The sequence below is a fragment of the Equus przewalskii genome, chromosome 2 (assembly GCF_037783145.1).
Source record: "Equus przewalskii isolate Varuska chromosome 2, EquPr2, whole genome shotgun sequence".
NCBI lineage: Eukaryota > Metazoa > Chordata > Mammalia > Perissodactyla > Equidae > Equus > Equus przewalskii.
The window spans coordinates 82368410-82382614 of NC_091832.1; the positions used below are offsets into that span (position 1 = coordinate 82368410).

At 40.4% G+C, this 14205-nt stretch overlaps 1 protein-coding gene and 1 long non-coding RNA gene across 6 annotated transcripts in view; one reads left to right on the forward strand and one right to left on the reverse strand.

The window, feature by feature from the left end:
* Positions 1–1662: 1662 nt before the first annotated feature.
* On the reverse strand, positions 1663–5177 carry LOC103555060 (uncharacterized). The gene is made up of 2 exons (XR_011537760.1): positions 5051–5177; positions 1663–4420 (listed from the first exon to the last, which is right to left on the reverse strand). It is a non-coding gene; the product is annotated as an uncharacterized lncRNA (long non-coding RNA).
* LRBA (LPS responsive beige-like anchor protein) overlaps positions 3938–14205 on the forward strand; it is a 706265-nt gene continuing 695997 nt past the window's right edge. For 2 of the 5 annotated variants that reach the window (XM_070611606.1, XM_070611608.1), the window contains exons 1-2: positions 4767–5040; positions 5637–6075. In XM_070611606.1, coding sequence (XP_070467707.1) covers positions 5857–6075 — 219 coding nt within the window. In that variant the 5' untranslated portion in view covers positions 4767–5040; positions 5637–5856. Of the gene's footprint in view, positions 4417–4766; positions 5299–5636; positions 6076–14205 lie in introns of those variants that run through there. The other 3 variants (XM_070611605.1, XM_008526384.2, XM_070611607.1) reach the window with 2 other exon arrangements.

Below are 14205 nucleotides of genomic sequence, written 5' to 3' on the forward strand. Positions count from 1 at the left end.
TTTAAAAGTTATTCTCTGGACAAACAAAAGTAATATGGTTAGAAAGAGTAATCCAAAACTAAATAATCTGTTTTATCAGATGTTTTAGTTTTCCATCTATTGCTATATAACAAACAATCCCAAAACTCAGTGGCTTAAATTAACAAGTATTCATTATCTCTTACAATTTCTGTGTGGGTTAACTGGACTCAACAGGGCAATTCTACCATGTGGTAGGGTTGTAGATATCTGAAGGCTCAACCTGGCTGTAATACCCAACATGGCTCACTCTCATGGTAGGCAGTTCGTGCTGGTTGTGGGCTGGGAACTCAGCTGGGGCTGTTGACTGAAGGGCCTTCATTTTTCTCCATGTAGCTTCTCCATGTGGCTTGCGTTTCAAAAAGTAATGCTCTAAGCATGCCTCTACATGACAGAAGTCATCTTTCCCCTTCTACTTGGAGTACTAGTAAGCAATTCAAAATTCAAACCCCAGAGAGTGAGGGCTAGAAAAAAATAATTTCCTCTCCTGTCTGCTTGAAGTCAGTCTCCTGGTATCTCATTTCCTACATTTCCTATGTGAACCCCGACTTCTATCTTTTTTTTTTTTCAAGGAAGATTAGCCCTGAGCTAACATCTGCTGCCAATCCTCCTCTTTTTGCTGAGACTGGCCCTGAGCTAACATCCGTGCCCATCTTCCTCTACCTTCTATGTGGGATGCCTACCACAGCATGGCTTGTCAAGCGGTGCCATGTCCACACCCGGGATCCAAACCAGCGAACCCCCAGCCGCTGAAGCAGAACGTGCAAACCTAACCACTGCACCACCGGGCCGGCTCCCCGACTTCTATCTTGATGACTGAAATGGTAATCTACCACTTTCAGGGGATACACTGACCTCTCAGAGACCTCACCTGAACAAGAAATTCAGAATTTAACTGACAATGCCAAGAGTCATTCTAGGCTTATGCATTTATATAAATTGCAAAGGTAGGATGTGGTGGTGGTACATTTCATTGCAGTCTCATGACAATTACTATCTTACTATTGTAAGAGAACACTGTAAATGGGCTACCTATTTACACACTACTCAACAAAATAGAGATGGAAAAATAGAAAAGATACATCAACCAACCTAGTCTATGTCCACATCAACTATAGCACATACTACATTAATATTTTATGTCTAAAAAAGTATGTCTTGGTTAGCATACTTGCTGAAAGTGAAGTCGCTGTTTTCAAAGTCTCTACTCCTTGCGTGACATACGCAAGAAAAAAAGAATTTAAAAATGCCCAAAATGTACTAAGTTGATGTGGATCATTTTGAACTTATAGATATTGAACAATTATATGAACTTTTAATCTTTTTATTTATTTATTTTTGTGAGGAACATTGGCCCTGAGCTAACATCTGTTGCCAATCTTCCTCTTTTTGCTTGAGGAAGATTGTCCCTGAGCTAACATCTGTGCTAACCTTCCTCTATTTTATATGTGGGATGCTGCCACAGCACGGCTTGATGAGTGGCGTGTGGGTCCACACCTGGAATCTGGGCCTGCAAACTCCGGGTGGCTGAAGCAGAGTGTGCAAACTTAACTACCACGCCACTGCGCTGGCCTGTCTTTTCCTTCTAAATTGTAATTGTTCCCAGCATCTAATGCCCAATAAAAAATGTCATTAATTAATTGGTTACCAACATTTGAAGTTTTATTTAACATTAGTGAAATTTAATGAATAGCAAAGCAATGTTTGATTTTCTCACAAGGAGGGTGCTGCAAACCAAGGCCGAAACTTCCAGGCTGTGATGTCATAGGCTACATGGAATAACAATTTGAAGAAGACTCGAAATCCAGGGATACATATCCAAGTGCATAGCAAATCATGTAGGCAGTATCCTTCCCCTAAATTATCATTTAATCCATACTGTAGCAAAATGCCAAGAAGTTACAATCGGGAGGAGTGGGTGTTCTTTCTGGTAGAAAGAAAGAAAATTCCATCCCGTCTTTGTTATAAAAATTTTCTTTGTATGTACAGGTACGGGTTTGTAGATCAATAATCTTCTTGATTTCACCATGAAATTACATTCTCTTTGCTTGAGTTCCTCTGAGTTATGCACAAGGCTTCCTGTTATGAATCCATTGGGTATTTTTCTTTCCTGCTATGGTTTCAATGTATGCTGAAGGCAACTGAAATTATGAGTCTTTAGCCTTTAATTCTCTCAAGATGGTGAGGTCAGAGAGAGAGAAATTAGATGGTGATAGAAAACTTAAGCCTGACTTTACAAGAAATAATCTTTTTTCCTCCTTCTTGTCTTTCTTCCTTTTTGTGTAGTAAGTTGGGTGTATGATACAGGGAAATAAGTAAGGCAGGCCTATAAACTCAACTGCTGATAGTCCATATGAAGACTTTTGACTAGAAAATTTCCATTATAGTATCAAAAAGATAAATTTTAATAGATGGTAAAACTGCTTTCCACATTAATATAGCCATTTATACCAAGATCTTCCTTCCTCTAACTGGTAGTAGTTGTATAGACTCAAGCAAGGGCTTTCAGGCCAGAAAAATTAAAGCAAGTAACTTTAGAGTTTTAACTTAATCCAAATAATATGTATTGAGTACCTACAATGTTCAGAGTATTGTGCCATTAAGGAGCTTAATAGTTGGTGGACAGATAACTCACCCTGAAGCACTCCATGGTTCTATTCTTTACACCAAACTATCCACAGTTACTGTATTTTAACTGCGGCTAGAAGTAAAGTTTCTCCTTCTACTTTCCTAACCCTTCCTTCTGCAGTGAATCTCCAATTTTTGCCAACCATTTTACTGTAACCAGGAGTAAAGTAAGGCAGGTTGAATAATCCTGAGGAACTGTAAAAAAGAGTTGGCAATTTTTTGGGAAATATTTGGATAATTGTCTTACATCTCCTTTTGTTTCATCAGTAGAAGAGTGTTAGCAGTGAATTGACAAATCCATGACAGACACAAACCTTAGCCCTGGATCATTTAGACTGAATATTTGTGACTACATCATGTTTAGATAATTTTTACTATCACCTGCTCCTTCTTAATGGAGAACATTTATTTACTTAATAAATACTTTACCGGCACCTATATGTCAGATATATTAACATACTCAAGGTTAGACTATTTGCCTAAATCTGAGGAGGCAAAATGCTATAAAAAGCTTTTTCTCTAATGTTCCCTCCCTCTCTATTGATGTGTTAAAGGTCAAGTGAGAGTTCTCTTTCTTCTACAGGTACACCCTACTTCCCCTTATTGCAGACATTCATTTAATGACCTGAAATATAAACCTGAAGTGTTTAAATAGTTTTTGGATTTAGGGAATGGCAAGCCAATGATGCTGCTTGCCTCAACCCTGGTAATGCAAGAATCACCAATCCAGATCATGAGAAAAATGTCTGTCTCATCTTTGGAGTATTTAAGCCCACTTACAGAAAACAAATCTTTAAAAAACATCTGCAACCACATGAGATTTGGTGCGGCTGAATTCATTTTAGTATTTTAAAAAGATGTAACACTTTTCTAAAGAAGATACTCCTGTGCTTCTCTTTCCTCATGTTGCCTCCCTCCTACCAAATTTCCATGTGATAAAGTTCAGTTTACTTTTCAAGCCCATCTCAAATAACCCGTTCTCTAGGAAACTATTTCATCTCTCAAACCAATACAATTTTTTCTTCTGATTCCTCCATGGTACTTCCTAACTTTTGACCCAACTTTTTGCTTCACTTGCATTTTAGGGAACTGCGAGTATATGAAATTTTTTTTTTAAGGCCTTATGACTTGAAAGAGTACCATAAGGGTGAAAAACCACTTTCTTCTGTATTTGTTTGTTTTCACTAATGCATCAGGAAGAAAGCTTTACTGCTAATAGTGGGGGTGGAGGAGAAGGATACATTATAAGGATCTGTGCTGGTTACAATCCTAATATAATTTATCTTTTCAGTTAATCTGAGAATGAGGCGAACCTGACTTTCACATTGGAAAATCACGAGAGGAAAAAAACTCTCAGAGATCTACAGGCAATGTTAACCCCGCCTCCACGCTGTTCGGAGCAGCTGTCTCAGGAATCCTCCCTTCCTTAGAATGTGGGAGAGGTTTGGTGGCACGGCAGCTGCAAAGCAAGGAATCTTTCCCTTTCCTCGTCGATACGTTCTCCCCCACCCCCTTCCGAATGGTGGCAGCTGCCGGGGCATCCCAGTGGGAATCTCTTTCCAAGTCTTCGCCGAGCGCGCTGGGCGGGCAGCAGCTGAAAGCAGTCAGGCGTGGGGACTCTCTGCTCCCCTGAGACAAGGACAGCATCCTCCCTGGCTCCAGCGCTGCCACCTCTCTGCCTTGTAGCGGTCCCTCAGGTGTCCTTCTCCAAGTCCAAGAAGACACCTTGGCAACGTGTGGCGGGTTCCCTCCGCGCCAAGAGACCCTACGGTAACTTAACAACAGAAGGAGCGTCAGAATCACCGCCTCAGCACTTGCCAAACCACCTTCCCAGGTCTGGGGGTGGGAGGCAGGGGAAGAGTCGGCCCCTGAAGGAATGGTCTTTCCTGGCCGGGCTGGGGACACACCTGGTGCTACTTGAGCTGCGCGCCCGCTCACATGCCCGCCCTCACGCGCTGTCCCGCCAGCAAGCTCGCGCGCAGCGGGTCCCCAACCCTCCCCGCGCCCTCTTCGGGCCCCCTCCGGGCCCCCTAGGCCGCCCGCGCGTCCCCACCCTGCCGCACGGTTGCATCCGCCTTCGCGCGCGCCCGCCCGCCCCAGCGCCCCGCGCGCTCGCGCACGCGCACGCCGCGCCCGGCAGCCCTCGGCGCTGTCATGGCGGCGACGAGCAGCTTTAGTGGGCACAGGGACGGCCGCGCGAGCTGTGGCGGGGCGGGCTGTGGCAGTAGCATCCTCACCACCGCCAGCAGCCTCAGCCTCGGCATCCGTAGCGCCGGCAGAGGCTGTTTCTGCAAAGATTGAGCGCAGGGGTGGGGCGGGCCGGGAAGCCATGGAGTTCTGTGCAGCCGCGGACTCCCGGGGAGCGGTCTAGGGAAACTTGGAGGCTGCGACCAGGTGCACTGACCTCTCTCTCCTCCCTCCTCTCCTCGCCGCCGCCACCCGACCTCCGCTCCTTTCTGGCCACCACACACACCGCCCCTCCCCTCCCCGTCGAATCTCAGGTGCCTGAGAGGTGCTCCACTCCTCCCCCTGGGCCGAGCGTTGAGAATAATCACCGCCCCCTTCCCCCGCCTTTTCCTGCCCTACATCGCCGCCGCCACTTCTGTCTCGCGGCTCCCTGGCAGGGGGTGAGGACGAGTCCGGAGGGGCTAGGTGAGGAGGAACTTTCTACCTCTATGGTAGCTTGGGGGTCCCCTCCTTTCCTCTGACCCCACCTTTCCCAGCGACGGTTTCTCTTTCCGTGCACCTGTGAGGAGAGGTTGCCCTGCGCCGAGAACCTGCGAGAGTGTGGGGGAGGAGTGAACCTGTTCAGGGGCCTCTGGAACCCGCCTTCGCTCGGAACCCAGCGCCTCGAGGCGGGGAGCACAGGGTGGCTGGTCCTGGGACCCCGTTAGCAACTTATTTGACGGACAATTACTATTCCCATCCTCCCCCCCAAAAACCCTAAAACAAAACCTAGCCTATTTAACATTTATCTAATCTTCCAATAGGGTTTGGCGTTGTTGTCAGCCTCGGGGAGAGAGATTGGACAGATATTCTCCAAGAGGAGGAGGGCGACGCCAAGGACTTTCTACATCAACTGTTTTTGGGGTTTCTCCACAACTTGCAAGAGTGACCCTTTGCATTTTGTGTTGCGTGTGTGTGCTTTTTACTAGTGCAGCGATTGCTGTCCCAGAGTGACTCCGAGTTGTCCTTCCTCGTGAACTAGTAATGGCTAGTGAAGACAAGAATGTCCCTTCCCCGCCACCAACAGGTGATGACGGGGGAGGTGGAGGGAAAGGAGAAGAAACCTCTGCCGAAGAGGGTGCATTGTCCCTGAAACCAGGACTCCCCATCAGGGGCATCAGAATGAAATTTGCCGTATTGACGGGGTTGGTTGAAGTTGGAGAAGTATCCAATAGGGATATTGTAGAAACTGTCTTTAACCTGGTAAGTAGTTATCTGCTTTAGAAGCATATATTCTCGGTGGGTTGGGGAACAAGACGTTGAAGCTGAAGCCATGTGCTTTACTGAGCCTGATGATGGCCTTTTCCCATGGATAGAAACTCAAAACTTTGCTGACCTAAATGAACAATTTCTTTTATTTCTAAGTTTAAGGGAAATTATATAAACTTACATGCTTCAGGTTTTGTGAAAGTGAACAAATCACTTTTGTACTAAGGAAATAGTTGTTGCTATCGAAGTATTTTGGGGGGTTTCAGTGGAGGAGGTTTATTCTATAAATTTTTTGGGGGGGATGTATATCTAAGTCTGTATTTCTCTTTGACATTTTAAATAAGTTCGTATGAACTTTTTTGAACTTGAGAAATAATGTAAATGGTAGCCCTACCTACTCCGTTGAGTCTGCCTAAGTTATGTTTTGCTTTAAATTTTGAACACAAAATTCTTGTTCATAGGGCTGACGAAAGATTAATTTGCTGCAAAGTTAGTATTTTAATTTTGACTAGATTTATTTTTAGAAATAACTAACAAAAGTTAAATTTTGGAATGAATTTAGGATTATATCGTGTGAAAATTGAATGGCAATTTAAAAAGAAGGTTGCAGCAGATATGGTATAATCTGTATTTCTTTTGTGAATTCATCTCTAGCAGTAAAACATATTCGGTCTTTGGAAGTAGCTGGTTATACTACTATGAGCCATGAATGTTATTTTTAAAAGGTGGATATGCAATACTTTCTTTTTCACTATTCCATTCTTAGAAATGGTTTTCATTTCTAATGGGGACTTTTTAGATTTCTTTATTTCAACCTCTGTTGCCCATCAACTTAAAGAATAAAAAGTAAATTTGAGGGCAGGCTGGTGGCGTAGTGGTTAAGTTCACGCACTGTGCTTTGGTGCCCAGGGTTCTCAGGTTCGGATCCTGGGCACAGATCTACTCACCACTCATTAAGCCATGCTGAGACGGCATCCCACATACAAAATAGAGGAAGATTGGCATAGATGTTAGCTCAGGGCCAATCTTCCTCAAGCGAAAAGAGGAAGATGGGCAATAGATGTTAGCTCAGGGATAATCTTCCTCACTGAAAAAAAAAAAAGTAAATTTGGCTTTGAAATACTTACCTTTCTTCCACCTACTCATCTATGTTGGAAGATAACAGATGGGAACATATATGAATGTGCAATAGTTGTATTATTAACTGTTTAGCACCTTTCCCCTTTGCCTCTGTGTTTTCAAGGTTAGGCTTGTTTTATTCCAGGACAGTTAATTATTTCCTTCACTCGACAGTCTGGTCAGCTGCAATACAACTTCTAGAATGAGAAAGTAGCTAGATGAAATTCACTTACTTTTGGAGTATGAAAACTTTGAACAATAGAGTGTTTCTCTACCAGTTTGTTGTGTTAGCAGTTTATATACAAATTCCTATAGACACACATGTACACATTTTTTTTTAACTATATATTATGGAAATGTTCAAGTATACACAAAAATAGAATAGTATAATGAACTCTGGTATCTCTCATCCAGCTTCAACAATTATAAACATTTTGGGGATTTTGTGTGTGTGTGGACTTTAAAAGTTTGTGAGTCTCAAGGAGATAAATGGTAAACTGATGTGTTCGTTTATCTCAAAATAGACTTGAAAACATTCTTTTTTGATTTTTCTTCTTTTTCTAAACCTCCTATACCTTGGATGATAAACAGAAATCTGTGGTAGCTATATAGTCCGGAATTAGTTGGTTGTGTGTGAAACACAACATTCCTCTGGCAGAAGGAGCGTTTAAACTCCTCTGTTCTTTAGAATGTCCTGTGTGGAGGTGGATGACCAAACGTGAGTCACTTGCATTTTATCATTTAAGAAAATCCAAATTCTGTAGTAGTAGTTTGCTTCTATGCTGCCTAAAACTGTAGGCCCGGTAGAGAATTTAAGGTTATTGGTTAAGTCCTTCACAGCTACGTGTTTGCAGGTAGAAGGAGAGGGAAAATCTGTTCAATTATATGTCCTCTTTACCATCATTCTCTCATGTAGAGCAGAGAAAGTTGCTGAGAGGATTAGATTAGCTCCTCTCCTTCCATTTTCCCTTACAATACTTGTCATGCTCCTTGGTGGATATCTAGGATTGTGGCCAGTCTTTAGAAAATGTTTGGAAATGAAATGTTGGGAATCTGGTAAGCTAGTCCATCTCAATGCTGTTAGTACTGCTGCACTTAAGATATTTTCTAGTTGATAGTTATCAGCCTTAGTCTAATTCTACTCAGAGAAGGAAATTACGTTAACTAATAATGTGTGATTTAAAAAATGTTGCTACTCTCTGTTATGTGCCAGGCAATGGGCAGGTGCTTTACATATGTCTTGATTCTTTCCTCAACAGCTCTTTAATGTATATATCTCATTTTATGGATGGGGAAACTGAGACATTGGAACATTGGTGATTCTTAGAATGGAAACCCTTCCAGGAGTACATCTGTCTTTTGAGTTGATGTAGAGGTATTTATAGCTTAGGCATAGCTTTTCCCAATTTAAAGACACAGAAATCATTGGTCCTACTAAATATGAATGGTGAAACTTCCATCAGTGGATTTCATTTCTTCTTAGTTAACATTCAAATAGCTTTCAAAAAACTGTTCTCAAGAGACCTTAAAAGTAAAAAAACATTTTTCAAGTCATTCAGTCATTTTTTTTCCACTCAGAATGTGGATGCAGAAAGTTGATTATTAACTTTTTTTTTTTTACAGTCAGTATTTTGGATTAAAATTTCTAAAATTGTGAAAAATAGAATACAGGCAAAAGAAAATTTAACATGTGTGAGTAATGAAGTAGTGTGAGCCTTCCATCTAACTTAAAGAACCAGTTTATTACCAATATCACTGAATCCTCATCTGTGCACCCCCTTTATCCTATCTTCGCTGTTTTTTTCATTAATAAATTTAAACTATATAACTATTATAACTTTTTCCTATGTTTTAGGCATTTTATTAAAATAGATTATGTTCCACTGATTCTTTTTTACTGGATTACGTATTAGCTACTTTAAACATTTAAATCTGTACTGTTAAACAACCTCCCCTCCCCCAGAGTTGTCCAAATAGTAAGTGGGAGAGCCCTGTAACTCCAGAGGCCTTTATCAAACTTTTGGACCCAGAGTAATTAATCTATTGGCGTGTTTTCGGGAACTTGCTGCTGGGTTTTTAAGGCCTCTGTCAGATAAAGGTATTCAATGCTATGGAATTCAAGAATAGCATTTCCCATGAGCTGGTAACAAATAGATGTTTTCATGAAATTTTTTTGTCTAAAAAGCTAGTATATGATTTTAATTAAAATGTCAAAGCTTAAACGATGGAATATAATTTTTCATTACTCATTATATGGCATTTGATATAGGTTCTACTAAATATAAGTGGTGCAAACTCTTAATACCTACAGTAGCTGAGCAGATCACACAAGGCACTGTTTGTATTACCTGTGTGCAGAGTATACTTGTAGGGGGCAGCTGCTATTCCATTCTAGCTGATTGTTGTCTTGCAGTAACATGGTCCTAGTGGTGTCATACCTTTTGATTTTTCAGGAAGAATTGGAAATCTAGATTTTGAAAAATAACATTTTAGGGGCCCGCCTGGTGGCACAGTGGTTAAGTATGCATGTTCCGCGTCGGCGGCCTGGGGTTCACCAGTTCAGATCCTGGGTGTGGACATGGCACCGCTTGGCAAGCCATGCTGTGGTAGGCGTCCCACATATAAAGTAGAGGAAGATGGGCACGATGTTAGCTCAGGGCCAGACTTCCTCAGCAAAAAAGAGGAGGATTGGCAGCAGTTAGCTCAGGGCTAATCTTCCTCAAAAAAAAAATTTTAAAACATCAAATTAAAATATTAAAAAATGTACTGTGTGGGACACGTAAAATCACAGGTAGTTACTTTTGAAGCTTTTATTTTATTTTTTTTTAAAGATTGGCACCTGAGCTAACATCTGTTGTCAATCTTCCTTTCTTTTTTTTCCTTTTTCTCCCCAAAGCCCCCCAGTACATAGTTGTATGTTGTAGTTGTAGGTCCTTCTGGGTGTGCCATGTGGGATGCTGCCTCAGCATGGCCTGATGAGCGGTGCCATGTCTGCACCCGGGATCTGAACCCGCGGACCCTGGGCTGCTGAAGCAGAGCGCACGAACTTAACCACTCGGCCACGGGGCCGGCTCCTGAAGCTTTTATATGAACCTTTATTAGAAAGATAATCATTTAGCATGTTTGTATTTTATGTGTGTGTATCTAGAATTATTTCCTCCTTACTACCTGCCATCATAAATTTAAGGGTTGAGAGTAATCCAGTCTAGAAACATGCTTGTTAATGTGCTTTCCCCCTCCCCCTGTTAAGTTTGTATTTCAAGTTGTAAGTAAAAGAAAACTCTTTACTGTTCTAAACACAATAAAAAGGATTTATAGCTCAATTATCTGCAAGTCCAAAGGTAAGGCAAGACTTAGGAGTAACCCAGTAATATTAAAGACCAGTTTCTTTCCGTTTCTGTTCTGCTTTCTGTGATGTCAGTCTATTGCTGTTCCCTTCATGATTGTAGGATGGCTTCCAGTGGCATTTGGGTCCGTATGTATTCTTGTTCACATCTCTTGGGAGAGAAAGCCTTTCTGTCCTAACATTTCAAACAAGAGTCCTGATTGGACCACTGAACCATGACTGTGGCCATTGAAATTGCTGATTGGCTTAAGCAAACCAGGGCCAACTGCTATACCTAAGGGTGGGGTCCATTTTCTCTGAAATACATGGGGTGTTTGGGGAAGGGTGGATATACAAATAAAAATCTGAGTAAGAAATTGAAAGGGTGAGTGAATGCTGGGTAGGCAATTAATGATATCCACTATTCTCCTTTGCAAACACATAACGATATAATAATGTTGCTGAAGATATTTGCGTAAAGAAAGAAAATCATTTGTTGTCCAAAATAGCTCCTTGATTTGCGAGCAAGCTTTTTTGACATCTTTCTGCCTTAGTTTCCTCAGCTCTACAGTGGGGAAACTACATTGTAGCAAAGCTTAAAAGAGTAAATACTTGTAAAGCACTTAAAATAATGTGTGGGACATTAAGTGCTACTCTATTTGCTATTATTGTAATATTTGTAATTTTAGATAGTTGCAATCATCACATTCTAATCGTATAATTTTTTAATTTCTATGTAGCCACTATTGGCGATATTGGCTCTGCAGTATACTATGTAATTCTAATTTTGGAAGTTATTCAGTAGCCGTTGTCATTTTTTAGAGGTGACTTGTTTTGTTTTGTTTGTTTGTTTGTTTTTTGAGGAAGATTAGCCCTGAGCTAACTGCTGCCATTCCTCCTCTTTTTGCTGAGGAAGGCTGACCCTGAGCTAACATCCATCTTCCTCTAGTTTATATATGGGACGCCTACCACATCATGGCTTGTCAAGCGGTGCCATGTCTGCACCCAGGATCTGAACCAGCGAACCCTGGGCTGCCCAAGCGGAACGTGTGCACTTAACCGCCGAGCCACTGGGCCGGCCCCAAGGTGACTTGTTTTTAAACATCTCTGTTGAGGTATAATTTACATACCATAAAATTCATTTGTTTTAAGTATACAGTTCAGTGATTTTTAGTAAGTTTACAGAGTTGTACAAGCATTACCACTCTAGTTTTAGAACATTTACATCCTGTCTTCAAGATATTTTATAGGTTTAGCTCTTACATTTAGGCTTATGCATTTTGAGTTAATTTTTGTATGACGTGAAAGAAGGGTAAGATAAGGTTCTCATTCATCTTTTTGTATGTGTTTATTCAGTTGTCTTACTGCCATTCGTTGAAAAGGCTATTCTTTTCCATTGAATTGGCTTGATATATTTGTCTAAAATTAGTTGACCTTAAGTGTTAAGGATTTATCTGGACTCTTAATTCTTTTCCTTTGATCTATATATCTATTCTTACATCAGTACCAAACTGTCTTGACTAGTGTCGCTTTGTAGTAAGTTGAAATAGGGATGTATGTCCTCTTTGTTTTTCTTTTTCAAGATTGTTTTGGCTATACAGGGTCCTTTGCATTTCCATATGAATTGTAGGATCAGCACGCCAATTTTTAAAAAGAGGAAGCAGAAGTTCAGATTTTATTTTTCCTTTTTCTCTCCAAAGCCCCCTGTACATAGTTGTATTTTTTCAGTTGTGGGTTGTTCTGGTTGTGGCATGTGGGATGCTCCCTCAGCATGGCTTGATGAGTGGTGCCATGTCTGCGCCCAGGATCCGAACTGGCGAAACCCTGGGCTGCCGGAGTGGAGCGCGTGAACTTAACCACTCGACCACGGGGCTGGCCCAAGGAAGCGGAAATTCTGATGGGAAGGTGTTAAATCTAGAGATCACTTTGGAGAATATTGAGTCTTCCAGTCCGTGAATATTTATGTCTTTCTGTTTATTTAGATCTTCTTTCATTTCTTTCATCAATGTTTTGTAGTTTTCAGTGTATGAGGAGATAAATTATTTTTAAGTAAGATTTTTTTCGCTATTAAAATGCTTCAGTAGGCATCTTTGTAGTTTCTTACAAGTGATAGAATCGATCATTTAGGCCCCTGCAGTTATACAGTCTTGTTTACATTTGAATTGGTTCATTTTAAACTGAGAAATCATTTGGGAGCTGAAAAATCAAGTTTTCTTTTTCTGTTTGTGAATTAATAGAAAGGGAAACTAAATAAGCTTTTTTCTTTCTCATACTGACCTAGCTGAACTAATCAAGTATATTTAATTTTTATATTATAAATTGTCTTCACATATACATTCTTTAAAATATTTTTAATAGTTTTTATGTGTTTGAAAGAAAAAATATCCAGAATACATTTTTTTACAGTTCTTACTTAGAGAAACAATAAATTATTTTATTTATCTTCGTACCTCAAGGACTTTTCACAGTGCTTGGTATTTCAAAAGTGTTTGTTAAGTTGAATGGAAATGTCTTAATCTCATCATTAAATAAATTACAATCTTTAGGAAGCCTAGTATCTTTTTCTTTTCTGCAAAAGAAATGTTGTGAAAACCTTAACATATTGCATATTTCTTTTATTATTTTCTCACTATTTCTTATGAAGATATTTATCAGGCAGCTTGCATTTTTCATTGTATAATTTTGTTACCTCAGATAATTGAGTTACCTCAATATCTTTTTTACCCCTAAGAAGAGCAGTTTCATTATTTTCAAAATAGTCTCTTACAACCTTCTCTTAAAGTGGTTGTTTCCTTTTACTCTCGTGTTATTTCATTTGCTCTAATCTAATGGGATATATACTCTGAAACCTACCTGTGTGTAGATTTGTAGTGTGTCTTTGACCTAAAAGCTTTGGGTACAAAATACGAAGTAAAAAACAAAAAAAGAAAACAGAATAAGAAAAAACTGTTGAGAGTATACAAATTCTTTCTAATTTACTAAACTAAAATACTCCTAGTTTTAGATTTTTAGCATTTTCTTTTGAGGAAGATTAGCCCTGAGCTAACATCCCTGCCCATCTTCCTCTATTTTATATGTGGGACACCTTCCACAGCATGACTTGATAAGCAGTGCACAAATCTGTGCCCAGGATCCGAACCAGTGAACCCCAGGCTGCCCAAGTGGAGCACGTGAACTTCACTGCTGCACTGCTGGGCTGGCCCCTGTGTGTATATGTTTTTTGACTCCTCAAAAGTTTAATTTGATTTGACCCAGAATAATATATGTGATTGAAATGTGCTTTGTGAAGTAGAGAATTTGTTGCTGGAGATTTTACAGAATTGCTTACTGGGGATTTTGTAGAGTGGATTCTTACTTTGGGTAGGAAATTGGGCTCCAAATGACTCCTAAGGTTATTTAACTATCTCATGTTCATGCTCTAAGTTTTATTGTCTCTTTCGCACTTGGCATTTTGCATTTATTTCTGAGACTTCTTTTGACCAGACTAATCCCATTAATCTTTTAGTAATTTATGTACTACAAAAATTGCAATTTTAGCGAGAGGTGAGAGGCTGGATTTTCTTTGTTTATTCTTACAGAAAGAGGAAAAACTTGATGAAGTCTCAATTATGTTTTATTAGAGATAAATCTATTGCTCGAGAGCTAAAAAAGATTTTCTCCTTGCCTCATAAGATCTTTGT